General features: G+C 45.9%; 1 protein-coding gene across 1 annotated transcript in view; it reads right to left on the minus strand.

Annotated features, from left to right (window-relative positions):
* Positions 1 to 10,290, minus strand: part of GM2A (ganglioside GM2 activator) — a 16,697-nt gene extending 6,407 nt beyond the window's left edge. The window contains exons 1-2 of the mRNA XM_017875741.1: positions 10,081 to 10,290; positions 3,092 to 3,244 (exon numbers count right to left, since the gene is read on the minus strand). Coding sequence (XP_017731230.1) covers positions 3,092 to 3,244; positions 10,081 to 10,161 — 234 coding nt within the window. The 5' untranslated portion in view covers positions 10,162 to 10,290. The remainder of the gene's footprint in view (positions 1 to 3,091; positions 3,245 to 10,080) is intronic.
* Positions 10,291 to 17,332: the final 7,042 nt, after the last annotated feature.

Genomic DNA, 17,332 nt, shown 5'->3' on the forward strand with positions numbered 1-17,332 from the left:
TAGCCAGGATGGTCTCGATCTCCTGACCTCGTGATCCGCCCGTCTCGGCCTCCCAAAGTGCTGGGATTACAGGCTTGAGCCACCGCGCCCGGCCCTGAGGCCAATTTTTACTACGCACAAGTGACAGTAAAGACAGAGGAGATTATGTAGGCCCAAATTTATGACAGGTAATGAAGCAATGGAAAAGAAGAGTAGGGAGTAAAACCCATCTTAATGGTTTGTGAAGAAGCCAGGAAAAGCAGGCTGAGGGCAGAAGAGGGGGTCTGCCAGCTGCTTGTTTCCAAGTCAGCTGCATGGCCCCATCCCTGGAAACGCCATTAGTGGTTGCATGGTGATGGCAGCAGAGGGAGCATGGCGGATGGCCTACCAGGAGAGCCCACACTCCAGATTCAGCAGAGGGAGCACACAAATAAATGTGTGTGACCCTGGCAGAGAAACAGTCCAGTGTCCATACATAGGGAATGATTCTATCCTTTGGCCCAGATCCAAGGGTACAGGGCTTGACCCCCTATCACTTGAGGAACAGTAATGGAAACACAATGACTCTGCTAGGAAAAGACTTGGTAGGAGGTGCAGGGGAGCTGAAAGCTGCCACATATCCAGGACTTGTGTCTGGGTCAAGAAGCTGCAGGATAAGACAGATACTAATTGAAATGTTCACAAGATCTAACAAGTACTGAGCATGTCCTGGGTGCCAGGCCCTGTGCAAAGCACTCTCTACATTATTTTCTAACTCAGGTATTGCTCAAGGAAAGCCCATAAGGTAGGAGCTGTGATTAAGACAGGTCTAAGGGTAATGATAGAAACACAGATTCCAAATCAGGAATCCTCTAAATAATTAAGACAAAACTGGTACCAGAATAGATCTGGATCAGGAACAGACTGAAGGGCATAGAGGAACATCATATAAAGGTAGCAATTTTAGCTAGAGAGGAAAGGACCATAAGAAATGGTGTTGTAATGGATATATGAAAAGTCTTCATTGTTTTCTAAGAAAATATAAAAACATACACCCCTAAAATAGTCAATGGATGGAAACAAACAGGTTATTCCCAAAGTAAATACAAAAGGCAAATAAACCTATGAATAGACATCTGCGCTCACTAGGAATGATGCAAGTTGGTTCAAACATTGGGAGGCACTTTGGCAATATGTATCAAAAGACCTAAAAAGTGTGTATCTAGATAATCAGAAAATTATAAAAAGATGTACTATAAGAATAATTTCTACAAAGGTGGTTATTATAGCAAAACAAAAAACAAACAAACAAATAAAAAACACTCTGGCCGGGTACAGTGGATCAAGCCTGTAATCCTAGCACTTTGGGAGGCCGAGGCACGCAGATTGCCTGAGATCAGGAGTTCAAGACCAGCCTAGCCAAAATGGTGAAACCCCATCTCTACTAAAAATACAAAAATTAGTGGGGTGAAATGGCAGGTGCCTGTAATCCTAGCACTTTGGGAGGCTGAGGCAGGAGAATCGCTTGAACCCGGGAAGCAGAGATTGCAGGGAGCTGAGATTGTACTACTACACTCCAGCCTAGCCGACAGAGTAAGACCCTGTCTCAAAACAAACAAACAAACAAACAAAAACTATCCTGGAAACAAACTAAATGTTCAACAATAGACTTGTTATACAAATTATGAAAGATCCACATCAGAATATTTCTGCCATTAAAAATGATTGGGTAGACTGAGCAAAGTGGCTCAAGCCTATAATCCCAACATTTTGAGAGTCTGAGGCAGAAGGATTGCTTGAGCCCAGGAGTTTGAGACCAGCCTGGGCAACACAGGGAGGCTCTGTCTCCATAAAAAATTAAAAAATTAGGTAAGCATGGTGACATGCGCCTGTGGTCCCAGCTACTCAGGAGGCTGAGGTGGGAGGATCCTTAAGCCCAAGGCTGCGGTAAGCCATGATCACACTACTGCACTCCAGCCTGAGCAACAGAGTGAGACACTGTTCTAAAATTATAATAAATTAAAATAATTAAATAATGATTGGGTTAAAAAAATTGACTAAGTAGAGTCACCTAATCCTTGGAAACAGATATGGAACATATAGTATGATGCAAAAAAAAAAAAAAAAAGCAAGTATAATAGCATATCTCATATAATCCCATGAGTATAAGTGTATATGTATTTACAAACACATAAAAATTTGGACTGGATATATAAAGAGCAAACACTGACTATCTCTAGGATTTAGATTACTGGAGGACATTTACAATGAGCACTGCCTATTACCATACATATCCATTAAAAATAAATACGTATGTTATATATGTAATTGTGTGGGGGAAAGTTGCAAAGAATACCCTATAAGATGTTAAAAGTGCTTACCCCTTATCACTAGGTAGTGAGATTTCAAGTGATATTTATTTATTTATTTAGAGACAGAATTTCACTCTTGTCACCCAAGTTGGAGTGCAGTGGTATGATCTTGGCTTACTGCAACCTCTGCCTCTTGGGTTCAAGCAATTCTCCTACCTCACCTTCCTGAGTAGTTGGGATTACAGGCACATGCCACCACGCCCAGCTAATTTTTATATTTTTAGTAGAGATGGGGTTTCACCATGTTGGCCAGGCTGATCTCAAACTCCTGACCTCAAAAGATCTGCCCACCTCAGCCTCCCAAAGTGTTGGGATTACAGGCGTGAGCCACCACACCTGGCCTATTTTATTTTATTTTTTGATGACTTCTGTTTTCTAAAGTGACTATATATTACTGGCTAATTGGTATATCGATTGTATAATTAACAACAAAACCAAATTGGCCAACCAGAGCTGTCAGACAATAACGAGCCACTGGCTATCAGGCCCAGAGAAGGCCAGGACACTCCTGCCAGGCGCAAGGTATCCATCACTCCTGCCCTCACCAGGAAATTGCTGGCGCTGACATCAGAGATTCCTTTCAATCCCATGATCCTGAGATTCCATGAACCTGTGAAAGAGTGTCTGAATCTACATGTCCTGTACTATTCTCTGGGAATCCAGGATTCTGAAATTCTTCACAGTTCCCCAAGCATACACGCCCCAGTGCCCCTGCTGGCCAGACCTGGCACCTCCCCTTCCCTACCCACCCCCAGGCTCACCTTCAGAGGAGAAGTCAGAGGAACACTGGTGCTGCCCACGACACTGAGGGTCACATTCCCAGGAATGATGATGGGGTCAGGCTCCAGAGTCAGGCTTCTGATCACCGCAGGGTCCTTTCCTTCATCACAGTTATCCCAGGAGAAGCTACCGAGCTGGGATGGCCGGGGACAATCAGGCAGCAAGGAAGGAGGAGAAGAAAAAGGTTGACAAAAGAAACTATCACAGATCACAGGAAAAACGAGCTCCTGGCAGCGTAACCTTGGGTGAGGCACCCCCGTCCCTAAGCCTCCTCTATGAGGTTCCATACCTATGAACCTGGGATAACACTTGTCCTACTCATTTCATAGGCAGGACTAAACTAAAAGACTCAAAAGCATACTGTAAATTATAAGGCAGGATATGACAGACCTGGTACTTCAAAACCGGAGACTGACCTAATCGTCCTTTGGTGGGCACCTTCTCTGACTTCCCTCCTCCCTGCTGCCCGCTCCTCTCCAGCCAGCCTTGGGATCCCAGCAGAGGGCAAGCTCCTGGAGGATTCAGCTCTGCAGCCCACACCCAGGACCTTGTTCATGTCACACCCCACGCCAAACCCAGAGCCAGGAACAACGGGAAACACAAAACACAATGGGAAATCTAACGGCATCTGAAATCCCACTGTCAAGGGGCAGGTGATTAACTCAGGAAGGAATAGGACACTCATGAAAAGATCCCCAGTGGATCACTTGCTGATGAATAATCCCCAGTGAATGGACTTCCCCAGTCCTAACCAGTGTCTTCTTCCCATCCCACTTCTCAGGTCATGTGCCCACTAGGGTCACCTACCACCCCTCTGCTGAGCTGCTCCTCCTGTTCCTCCTCCACATCCCCCAGGTCTCCTGATTCCACCATCACTACATCTGCATGTGACTGCATGTGACCACCACTCTGCACTCCAACAGGACCCTGTCTGATTATTTCACTACATCTGCATGTGACTGCATGTGACCACCACTCTGCACTCCAACAGGACCCTGTCTGATTATTTTTTGTTTTTTTGAGACGGAGTCTCACTCTGTCACCCAGGCTGGAGTGCGGTGGCACGATCTCAGCTCACTGCAAGCTCCGCCTCCCGGGTTCACGCCATTCTCCTGCCTCAGCCTCTCAGTAGCTGGGACTACAGGCACCCACCACCATGCCCGACTAATTTTTTGTATTTTGTTTAGTAGAGACTGGGTTTCACCATGTTAGCCAGGCCTGTCTCGAACTCCTGGACCTCATGATCCACCCGTCTCAGCCTCCCAAAGTGCTGGGATTACAGGCGTGAGCCACCGCTCCCGGCCTGTCTGATGACCTTGAACACCTCCCACACCGTGAAGACTCTCTGCCCACCCACTCACACCTCTCCCAGCCCCCTGGAGGCCACCTATGAGAGACTGTTGGCATTCCCTCCATCCACACCCTGTCTCAGAGAGAAAACCTACCAGTCCCACACCCCCAAGCTGATGCCCACCTTCAATACTCCCATCACTGACTGGATCAAGATGGATCACTTAACCCCAGCTAGGATGACAGATTCTCTCTGCCCAATTTTGGAATTAAGGCATAAAAGGCTGGGGATACGGGGTTTTTGTGCTGTCACTGGATCCTAAGTTTTGAGTTGAGGCCAGACCATCTAGATCTGTGATCCATGACCAAGCAGAAGTTAATGAAGGGATAAGAGCTAAGGGCTCTGTTAGTCTGTGGAAAAGGGAACAAATGAAGTCCCACTTCCCTATCTACAAAAGCAGTATGGAGTAGTAGTGAAGGGCACGGCTTTGGAGAGACATGGGTGAATGACAGCTTTAGCCAAACAGCCCTGGGTGGAAATCATATCTCTGCCACACTTACCATGTGATTTCATAGGCCAGTTTCACCTTTGAAGTCTAAATTTCCACATCTTTTAACTGGAGGCATTTCTACCTTCCTCTCCAGGATGTTGCAAGGGCTAGAGCATGTATGTAAATCTCATAACCCAATGCCAGGCACAAGGCACGTGAGCCGGCTCACTAAATGGGAGCCATTAGCATCCTAGCCTCCGCTTCCTGCCGGCAGCTCAATGAGATGTCTTGTAGCTCTGTAATAAACTTCCCCTTTAGCTGAGCTTTTAGGAATAGGTTCCTACCCCTTGGAATGAAAGGTCATGTCATGGCTAAGAAAGGCAGGACAGGATAGTTGCCAATAAATGTTTCCTTCAACAATCATTTCACAAATATTTATGGAGCAATGATGATAGGCCCTGGGCTAAGTACTGTGGCAAGAGTGGTAAACAATCACACCTGGCTCCTGCCCTGCCTTGAGGAGCTTACCATCTAATGTAAATAATTATCACCCACTATGATTTGTGAGTGCCACAAAGGAAAAGAGCAGAAGGTAATGGTGACAGCAACAAAGGACTCACTTACATAGGGTGGTGGGGAAGTGATACTTAAGCTGGACGCTTGGGAGATGAGGAGTCAGACATGGAAGTGCAGGCCAGGCCGAGGGAACTCAGGCAAAGGCCCTGAGGCACAAAGAAGCTTGACTGCTCTAGGCACTGGGAGAAGGCCGTGGGCTAAATGTAGTGGACGAGGGACCCAGATGAGGTTGGAGGGGTGGCAGGGTCATTTAATGCAGGACCCCACAAGCCATAATCGGGAGGTTGCTTTTACCATAGGTGCAGTGGAACCCCACTGAAGGACAGTGCTACACTGTGATTTGTGGTTGTGAACAGACTGAAAGTGGTCAAGGGAAAGAATGCCTGGAATTAAGAGTCAGGCTGGAGGGCAATATGGGAGCAGGACTAGTTTTGTGGGTGGGGCTGCTTTCATAGATTCTAAGGCAGCCTGATCCACACAGAGGACTGATTCCGGGCTGGGGGTGGGGGTAGGGTATCCAGAGTCCAGAGTACCTATTGGAGAAGAATCCCTTCCCCTCTCCTAAGCTCTCCTTTCCCCAGGTCCTGGGGGAGACGTCGTAACAAGATGGCTTCCTAAGGGTAGTGCCCGGCTAGCTGTCTCTGTAGTGACAAATTCTGCTGCTGAGTCCAGGCTCATAGGGGAAGGGAGGTGTCATGGATTAGCAATGCCCACCAAGGCCAGGCTGGTCACCAGATATCTGTCATCCCAGCCTAGGCCAACAAGTGGGAAGGGGTGGCACAAGACGGAGGGGAAGGGCACAGCTCTGGAGGCAGAGATATGGGTACTACAGGTATGAGTTAAAACCCAGCTCAGCCAGTCTCACTAGCTGAGATCATTGGTAAGTTAACCCCTTAGAGGTTCAAAATCTCCTCATTTATTACGTGGGTATAATGATATCTTCTCACGGGACTACTGTGAGGGCAAGATGTTTGTATACAGAAAACACAGGGCACATCTCCTCAAGACTGTCAGGCTCCTGAATAAAACAAGGAAAGACTAAGAAACTGTCATAGGCTAGAGGAGAGTGGGGACTACAATGATATGTGTCATGACAATGGCAGTGCAGTACCCTGGATTGGATCCTGACTCAGAAAGAGGGCATTAATGGGAAAACTGGTGAAATCCAAATAAAGTTTAGAATTCAATTAATAGTAATGTACTAATGTTAGTTTCTTAGTTTTGGAGATATGTACATGTAAGATGCTAACAGAGGAAACTGAGTCAGGATTATATAGAAATTCTATATTATCTCTGTAACTTTTCCTTCCTTCCTTCCTCCCTTCCTTCCTTCCTTCCTTCCTTCCTTCCTTCCTTCCTTTCTTTCTTTCTTCCTTTCTTTCTTGAGACAGGGTCTCATTCTGTTACCCAGGCTGGAGTGCAGCAGCCACGATCTCAGCTCACTGCAACCTCTGCCTCCTAGGTTCAAGTGATTCTCCTGCATCAGCCTCCCAAGTAGCTGGGACTACAGGTGTACGCCACCATGCCTGGCTAATTTTTGTATTTTTAGTAGATACAGGGTTTCACCATGTTGGCCAGGTTAAGGGTGGTCTCCATCTCCTGGCCTCAAGTGATTTGCCTGCCTCGGTCTCCCACAGTGCTGGATTATAGAGGTGAACCACTACGCCCCGCTGCAACTTTTCCATAAACCTAAAATTATTCCAAATTTTTTTTTTTTTTAGGAAAAAAGCACATAGCTCAGTACATAGCACATAGTATGTGTACAACAAATGACAGCCACTATATAGCACTATAGTCTATTAAGCATCTACTGTATGACTAGCATGGGGCTAGATATCCTCCCCTGTTATCTAACACTCATCACAGCCTGTAGTCACAAGATCAGTTATGCTAGAAGAGGAACTGAAATTCAAGTTTCCTGATGTTCACTCACTGTCACCCCCCCTCCCCCAGTCTTTATCTAGTCCAGGGACTCAAGGTCAGGCCTCTGAATCACATGAGCCCTGAGATGTAGGTGCTGTGTGATTTTGAGTGACCTTTATAATGTCTCAGAGCCTCTTCAAAACTGCCAATCTAAGACCTAGTCTGAGATGGCATCCATACCCACAGCATAAATGAGAACAAGTTTGTAGGGTAAGCTAGCAGCCTCTAGCCAGACTCCACCTCATAGCGGCCAGCCCTGGAGCCAAGAGAAACATTCTCAGCCAATATTCAGGAACAAGGTATAAATTCTCCAGGCAAATGAAGTCAAAAGTTCCACATTCCTTCATTCAACAAGCAAAACAGACTTTCTGCCTCGGGGGCACAGTGAGGCCAAGCCCACAGATTTATATGGCTTTATTTGTTTCTGATTTTAGAACTTTTCCATCAATGAATGCATTTCCCTTCACTGACGAGATTCAGGTTGGCACCATCACACCCATCGTACAGATGAGGAGACCAAGACTCAGGTAATCCATGGATTGAGACAGGGGAAGGATCAGAAGCCAAGCCTCCCTGCTTTCAGTACTATACACTTTCCCCTACACAGCACTGTTCCTCACTCTCAAACACTTCCAAGATGGTAGGAGGGAGGAGATTGGGGTGGACCTATCCCTTTGCTACCAGAAATGTTTGATGTCTTGCCCACAGCTAGCAGCCAAGAGGCAATGGAATCAGGTTTTTGTTTTTGGGGTTTTTTTGTGAGATAGGGTCTCACTCTGTCACCCAGGCTGGAATGCAGTGGTGCAATCTCAGCTGCAGCCACGACCTCCCAGGCTCAGGCAATCCTCTTACCTTAGCCTCCCGAGTAGCTGGGACTACTGGTGCACACCACCACACCTAGCTAATTTTTGTATTTTTTGCAGAGATGGGGCTTCGCCATGTTGCCCAGGCTGGTCTTGAACTCCTGAGCTCAAGCAATCTGCCCACCTCAGCCTCCCAAAGTGCTGGGATTACAGGTGTGCACCACTGCACCTGGTCTTGGGGTTTTTTTTTAATTTGACAAACCACAGTTGTATACATTTACGGGGTACAATGTGAAATGTATTCTCTTGGTTGTTTTGAAATGCACACAGTTCCTGACTTACTATGGTTTGACATACCATTTTTCCACTTTACAATCGTGCCTAAGTGATAAATATTCAGTAGAAACTGTACTTTAAGTATCCATACTGTTTTTCACTTTCAGTACAGTCTTCAATAAATCACATGAGACATTCAACACTTTATTATGAAACGGGCTTTGTGTTAGATGATGTTGCCCAACTGTAGGCTAATGTAAATGTTCCGAGCATGTTTAAGGTAGGCTAGGCTAAGCTATGATGCTCAGGTTAGTTGTATTAAATGCATTTTCAACTTAATGGTATTTTCAGCTTATGATGGGTTTATCAGAACGTAACCCCATGGAAAGTTAAGGAGCTTCTGCATATAATACATTACTAACTATAGTCACCCTGGTGTGCAATAAATCTCAAAGCCTACTCCTTAGCAGAACTCAGTGGCCCACACCTGTAGTCCCAGCTACTCAGGAGGCTGAGGTGGGAGGACTGTTTGAGCCCAGGAGTTCAAGGCTGCAGTGAGCTACAATCACCCCACTGCACTCCAGCCTGGGTGACAGAGTGAGACTCCATCTCTACTCTCAACTTCTGTAAGTTCAGCTTGGTTAGAATCCGCATATAAGTGAGATAATAAAACAAAACTACCATATGAACCATTATCCCACTTCTGGGTACATATCCAAAGGAACTGAAATTTCTGGTTATATATCCAAAGGAATTGAAATTTCGAAGGGCTATCTGCACTCCCATATTCACTGCAGCATTACTCACAATAGCTAAGATATGGAAATAACCTAAGTGTCCATCAACAGACACTTGATGGATAAAGAAATTATCCATCAAATTGAATGCATAAAGAAAATGTGGCATATATGCACAACAGAATACTATTCAGCCTTTAAAAGGGGGAACGTCTTGTCATTTGCAACAACATAGACAGAATCTATGAAGCTAGTTGCAATAAGCCAGAACCAGGCTTTTTCAGGTCAAGGGATTACAGAACTTCCCTTTCCCAGGGATCTGCAGCACGGTGTGAATGAGAAGTGAAGGAGGAAGCTTGGAGGATAGGGGGACTGTTGTCTCAGTGGCTCACAACCAAGGGCAGCGGGGTCACAGGCCTGGTTATTTGTCACCAGATGGGCAAATCTGGATCCTCTGGCCTGGAGAAGCTCTCAAGTCCTCCAACGTATCAGGAAGAGCTCAGGGCATTCGAGCAGGGGAAGAGATGAGGCAACAGGCCTTATCATGGGGACATAAGGAGTAGGAGTCAGGAGTAAGGTGCAGGGTAACAGGACTGAATCTCTGGGGGCAATGCCTTAGTTTTAAGGCTCTCTGCATTTTCACTCCGGCGCTTGGAGAGAGGGCAGCAGAGTGCAGACGTGAGATGAATCTCTCCAAAAAGGGCCTGGAGCAGAACAAGTCTTTAGAGGCCACCCTCATTGTACAGACCAGAATCCCATAATGAGTTACTTTGGAAGGCTCTAGTGCAGAGAGCCAACTCTAGATAACGCAGTGGCCACCCCATATCTCAGCCAGACCTGCACACCCGTAGCTGGATCAGGAGGCTGCACTCACCTTTTTCAGGTAGGCTTGCGCAGGGGCCGCGAAAAGCAAGCCCAGGGCGATCAGGAAGGGAGCCTGCATCAGGAACTGCATTAAGAAGCGTAGGTCAGGGCGGAGTTAACTGCAAGGTCTGTGGCGGCAGAGGCGCCTTTAAATGCCTTCCTGTATTGGTTACGCAAAGCTGTGTATTGCTATGCAAAGCTGAGTCCAGTCACTGGCAGGTTCGCCCCGCCCCGCCCCGGCCAGAGATTTCCCGGCCGAGAGTTGGACCGATTCCTCCCGGCTCCGCCCCCTCGCTCTTTTCATTGGAGTCTATCTCTCCAGCGTAGGTGTTAAGGCCTTCCCTCTGCGGGACGTAGGCGGAGTTGGAGGAGAAAGGGGCGGAGCTGAGTGCGAAGGAATGAATGCGTCTAAAACTAAAAGGAGCTTAGCACGAGGTTGGGACCGGATCCCGAGGGCCGGGCGAAGCTGCGCGCACTGGAGGGACGGGGCCCTGGCGTGAGAAGGGGCCGAGCGGAGTCGGGGGCGGGGCGGAGCCGAGCTTCTGGGAAGAGCGGCGCCGGGCGAGGGAGATGGAGCCGACCTGTGGTTTGTGAACTCGTGCCGGGACCATCACCTCCTTCCCAAAGGAAGGACCTTTGGGAAACCGCGGATTCAGTGTTTTCATCCCCAAGTCTTTCTTGACAAAAATGTCAGGCTCTCTGCCATGTTACGCTTCCCCATTTCCGTGTCTTTTTTTTTTTTTCTTGCTTTGACACGGAGTCTCGCTCTGTCGCCCGAGCTGGAGTACAGTAGTGCGATCTCGGCTCACTGCACCCTCCGCCTCCCGGGTTCAAACGATTCTTCCCCCTCAGCCTCCCGAGTAGCTGGGACTGCAGGCACGCGCCACCACGCCCAGTTAATTTTTGTATTTTTAGTAGAGACAGGGTTTCACCATGTTGTCCAGGATGGTCTTGATCTCTTGACTTCACGAATCCGTGTTTTTTTAAATAATTATAGCCGTTATACAAACTAACATTTAGTAACTGCTTGAAAGCATGCTAAGGACTCACGAGGGAATGCTTTTTTTCTTCTTCCCCAATTTTAGCACTGAGGAAACTGATACACAGTGAGGTTAGCTCGCCAAGGTCACACAGCTAGGAAGGGATGGAGCAAGACTTCTTTTTAGACACCCCAACAGCCAAGATTTTGTCAGGTTAATACACGAGTTGGAGATTTGCTTTTAGAAAAAACAGGGTTACTGGTACCGCCAACTTACCACAAGATTGTAAACTCCACAAGGGGTGGGATCATGACTGAGGCACCCATTTATACCCAGTGCCTGATGCATAATAGACAATCTGTTGAGTACATGAATGCATGTGTAGAATTTAAAACTCACCTGATCATCTTTTTTAAAGTAAACTTTTTATTTTGGAATTAATTTTAGCTTTACAGAAAAGTTGCAAAAATAGTACAAAGTTCTCTTCGTTCCCTCTATTGTTGAGTATGACTCCTGTGGCCTGGCCCGGGGTTCAGGCTGCAGACCCAGAGCTTGTGCTTGTGCATAACTGGGACCCCAGGCGTGGGGTCCTTTCAACTGCCAGCGACAAGGAGGTGGCGAAAGAATAAAAAATTAATTTAAAAAAAAAAAAATCTGAGAGCATGACATTGGTACACTATTATTAACTAAGCTCCACACTTTACCTAATGATCCTCCCATTGTGATCAACTCTTCCCTTTCATCTAGCCCAACTGAGGTAGGAGAATAGAGTCTGGAAACAGGGAACCTAAGACCATTTCACGCTGACTTCCTAGAACTAAATTGAAAGGAAAACCCTAATTTTCCACAGCTAAGTAACAAGAGGACCAGAGGCTACTCTCTTTGCAAACACCCACCTTTTCTGTGCAGCGGATGGGAAATTGAAAGCACACTTCAATTGCTATGCTACATTTCAATTTCTGTGTTAAAATTGCATAGAAGTGCAACTTTGTAACTTCACTTCATCCTGATTGGTTGCTTTCCACAACCAATCAGATGTTTGCACAGGAGTGTGACCTTTGTAACTTCACTTTGTCCTCTGATAAACCAATCAGACTGATTGTGGGCCACCATGTCATTTACATGAGGTGAACACCAAGTGGCCAGTGGGAAACCTCTAGGGCGTATTTGGACCCAAGAAGATTCTGTATCTGGGCCCTTGAGCAGCTGCTTGGCCTGCCCCCACACTGTGGAGTGTACTTTCATTTTTAATAAACCCTTGCTTTTGTTCTTTCATTGCTCCATTTTCTCCTTGCTTTTCTGTGTGTTTTCTCCAATTCTTTGTTCAAAAACCGCAAGAACCTAGACAACCTTCAGTCAAAACCCTCTACAGGTAACATATTTTGGCAAGCCAGCCAGGAGAGAAGGTAGGCCCAAAGCTTGGAATTTATTTTTCTCCTTTTCCCTTTTAATGCAGGGGAATCTTTCTCTCCCTCTCTCTTTTCCTTTCCAACTCGGAACCCTCAGTAGATAGCGCCTAAGCACAGAGGAAACTGCAAGTTTCTGGCCAGGACCACTGTCTGGTAAAACTGAAAGGCTTCCATGTCAAAGCACTTGACCACCACTGCCTGTTTAGGGTGAGGAGTCTTTTTCCTTGTTTTCATTTGTCTGAGTCCTATTCCTTTTCTTTCTTTCTTTCTTTTTCTGAGTTATTTTCCTTTTTTGCTTTTTCAGTCTTTCACTAGTTGTTTCCTAGTAACTCCTTGGTAATTGAGGGGAACTGGCCAGGGCCACTCTCTAGTGTTCTCTGAAGGCCAACGAGTGAACAGGGATGGCTGCCCTGCCCAGAAGGGTGAAAGACTCTTTTCTGTCCTTTCTGATTATAGTCCCTGATCCCTACCTGTGTCTCGGTTGGCAGCAGCAGCTCATTCAGGGCAAACTCACACATGTTTCAGGTGACTTAAACTTTCTTATGCTAAATTCTTCCCTTCCCTTCCCTTCCCCTACTCGACTGGCTAAGGACAGAAAATCCACCCAGCTATGCAAAAAGGTTATATGAGTCAGAGGGTCCAGGCGTGTCATAGGTGGTCTGTGTGGTGCATGGGGAGTGGGGGTAATTCATGAAAGGGAATCTATTGTTGCCTAAATTGAAAGAGTTAAAGAGTTGGTTTAAGTGGCATGGGAAAACCTTAAGGAAAGTTCATAGTAGGAATGCCCCAGGTAAAATTTGGGTCACCTGGTGAGCCCTCCACTTTTCAAAGTCCTCTTCTCTTTTCCAGACCACTATGGGCAATTCTCCACCTATTCCACCTGATTGCCCACTTGGCTACATCCTCCACCATTGGAATCAATTTGACCCTGACAATCTAAAGAGAAAACATGTAATTTTTTTCTGCAGTACTGTTTGGCTCCATTATGAGCTGCCCAGCCTGGAAAAAATGGGTAGTCAATGGTAGCCTTAATTATGACATCATCTTGCAATTAGACCTATTTTGCAAGAGGCAGGGCAAATGGCCAGAAATCTTGTATGTACAGACTTTCATGACCCTATACCAAAACCTAAGAATCTGTGAAACTCCCAGAACCCACCCTACAAAGGAAAGTTCTAAGGGAGAACTACACATTATAGATGGCCCTCTCTTACAAGGGCCACCTATCTCTCAGAGTGAACAGTGACTACTCCCATATAGCCCCTTGCAAGTGCTCCTGAGGCTAAAGCCCAGGAGCAACACCAGAGACCCTACTAAGTCCCCCTCACATTCAGAGGGGAACCCCGTATTCAACTCTCCTTCCAACCCTGCTACACCTTAGGGAAGTAGCAGGAGTTGAGGGGCCAGTCCTAGTGCAGGCCCCCTTCTCTATAACTAATATACAACAATGTAAGGAAAGGCTAGGAAGTTGTTCTGAGAATCCTAGGAAATTTGCAGATGGGTTCCAAACTTTGACCTTAGCCTTTCATCTCTCTCGTGGAGAGAGGGTCAATTCATTCTAGCAAGCTGTTGACACTCCCTCAGAAAAGGAACACACCTTTGAGGCTGCCAGCAGGGAAGTGGATGAATTATCCTCCTGAAACTCTCAGGGCAATTACTGAGGCCCAGACACAGTTCCCACTACTGATCCTAATTGAGACTATAACGCCCCCATGGGAATGAACCACTGGGCTAAATTTCTTGAGGCTGTCCTTGGAAGAATGAGAAAGGGATTAACTAACGGAGTAAATTGTGATAAAGTAAGGGAGGTTACACAAGGCAAGGAGGAAAATCCAGCCATGTTTTACGGTAGGCTGGAGGAAGCCTTTAAATATATACTAATCTGGACCCTTCCTCTCCCAAAGGCAAAATATTAATGGCACAGCATTTCATTAGCCAGTCTGCCCCAGACATTAGATGTAAACTCCAAAAGCTACAGATGGGGCCACAAACTAATCAAAATCAGCTTCTTGATACTGCCTTTATGGTGTATAACAATCATGACCTGGAGGAAGGAAAAAGAGAACAGAGTAAAGAAAGATGCAAGCCAAAATTATGGCAGCCATCGTTGGTGATGCCCTGAATGCCCAAAGAGTGTCTAAGAGAAACCCGAAGGACTGTAAAGATAATGCCAGCAAAGGCAAGTCTTCCTGCAAATGCAAGAAAAGCAGGCATTGGGCAAAGGAATATACCAAATACCGCCCCCCCTCCCCGCCCAAGGCCCCTGCTGTCAGTGCAAAGGCACCAGTCATGAACCTTAGCACTGGAGAATTGACTGCCCTTGCTCCCACGGAGGGGCTGGGTTAGGCAAAACTCTAGCAGTGCGAAAGGAGGAATCAGATGAAGACTGAAGGGGCCCGGGATCTTCCTCACTGCCCCTGTCCAGGAACATCATAATTACCACTGGGGAGCCCCGAGTAACTCTGGATGTCATGGGCACCCAAATTCAGTTTCGTTTTGATGCAGGGGCAAATTACTCTGTCCTTACTGCTTATGCAGGGAAACTTTCCTCCTGGTCGGAATGGAAGGGAAGCCACAAACCAGATTTTTTACTCCTCCTTTGATTTGTCAATTTAAGAAACAAATCTTCCAACAGGAATGCCTAGTAGTATCAAGCTACCCAACCCCCTGCTGGGAAGAAAGATTATGGTTAAAATAAGGGCACGGCTACAATTTAAACATCATCTAGTGAAATTGCTAATAGCCAAAAATACAGACAATGTCCAAGACCACATTAATAAACAGGTTAACCTGCTGGCATTGTATACTAGAAAACCAGGGAAGGCGAAAACAGCAGTGCCAGTCAAAATACAGCTTGAAGACCCCAGCTATTTTCCCAATCAAAAATAATACCCAATTAAGCAGGAAGTGAGAAATGACCTAGCACCCATAGTTGAGGTATTACTTACCCATGGGCTCTTAAAACCCTGTAATTCTCCCTGCAATACCCCCATCTTACCTGTTCTTCAGGGGAATACTGGTTAGTAAGAACAGTTAATAAAGAAACAACGGGAACAAAAAGAAGGATCCTGGTGGTATATGGGGTCAAAAATATATCTCCCTCAGACAGCCCAGTAGAAAGTTATAAAAGCCCTGCATGACTCTTTCCATATTGGGAGGGATGCAACTCTGATTATGGTAAACAAGCTCTTTACTGGGTCTAACTTCAGTGGCTATGCAGGTCTGCGAAGCCTGCTTACTCTGTGCACTTAACAACCCAGGAAACAAAATGCCCCCTCTAATAGAACCAGTCCAGAGGAGAGGAAAGTTTCCAGGGGGAGACTGGCAATTAGACTTCACCTATATGCCAGCTTGCAGAGGATACAAGTTTTTGTTAGTACTAGTAGATACCTTTACTGGTTGGGTTGAAGTTTATCTTACCAGAACACAGAAGGCTAATGAGATTATAAAGATTCTCTTAAAAGAAATAATCCCCTAGTTTGGGTTACCTCAGAGCCTCCAAAGTGATAATGTCCTGTCCTTTATCTCCAAATAACTTGAGCGGTTGCTAAGGTTCTTGGAATCAAATACCATTTATATTCAGCATGGAGGCCTCAATCCTCCAGGAAAGTAGAAACGGGTAACCAAACTCTAAAACAGGTGTTAGCTAAGCTATGTCAGGAAACATCAGAAACTCGGGTCAGCTTACTGTCCATCGCCCTCTTAAGGATCCATAATACCTCTAGAGCAAAAATTAATATAAGCGAATATAATGAAATGTTATACAGAAGGCCATTCTTAACCAATAATTACTGATCCAGAAATGGCCAGTTTAGTAAAATACCTAGTCAACCTAGGACAATTTCAGCAGGCTTTACAAAAGTGTGGAATTCAAAGGCTCCCCATACTGGCAACTAACCAGCAACCCCAAATCAGGCCAGGAGATAAGGTACTTGTTAAAACACAGAAGGAGGGATCAACTGTTCAACAATTACAACCCAAATGGAAGGGACCATGTTCAGTAATACTGGCTATGCCTTCTGCCATCAAAGTACAAGGATTAGATAGTTGGGTACATCTTTCAAGGATCAAACCAGCAATACCAGAAGCTCCGGACCAGGAACCTGAAGTTTCCATCAGCCACTACACTTGTGAACTTGTAGAAGCCCTGAAGTACCTGTTTAGAAGACAGCCAAAAGATGAGTAAATGCCTACCAATTTTCCTTGGTGTCTTTGTTGCATAATTACTGTAGGCTGGATAATAGTAGTCATTTATTTTTGCAGTTTAATTGCCTTCTTCCAAATGGGTGGAATCATTTCCTTTGTAGTAATTAAGCTGAATGTTTTATTCATTTTTATAACAAACATTCCTGACAGCATAGGTATCCACACCCAAAGTTCCCATTAAGTCTTTTAACTGAATTCATTTTCTCTCGCATAGAGACTATCAAGCTTCAGATGATCATGTAACAAGGTTTCCAGCCAGTTTCAAGTGAAGACACCACCCCTGGCCATCAAGAAGCCACCCTGTCTCCACCAGACAGAGTAGGGAGAGAGTTCCGTGATCTCCAACAGATAGGGACTACGCCCAAGTCAGCATGAAGCAGTTACAGAAGAAAGTCCGTCAGTCCCTCTGCCTTCCATAAAGATTTGTGGGTATCACGTCTCTCAGGGATGAGATGAGGCAACAGAACAGGGTCTGGAGGCAGGGAACCTAAGATTGTTTCACACTGACTTCCTAGAACTAAATTGAAATGAAAACTCTAACTTTCCACACTTAAGTAACAAAAGGACCAGAGGCTACTCCCTTTGCAAACCCTCACCTTGTCTGTATAGCAGATGGGAAATCAAAAATACCTCTGATTGGTTGCCCTTTTTTTTTTTTTTTTTTTTT

The sequence above is a fragment of the Rhinopithecus bieti genome, unplaced genomic scaffold, assembly GCF_001698545.2.
Source record: "Rhinopithecus bieti isolate Rb0 unplaced genomic scaffold, ASM169854v2 scaffold_7673, whole genome shotgun sequence".
Classification (NCBI taxonomy): domain Eukaryota; kingdom Metazoa; phylum Chordata; class Mammalia; order Primates; family Cercopithecidae; genus Rhinopithecus; species Rhinopithecus bieti.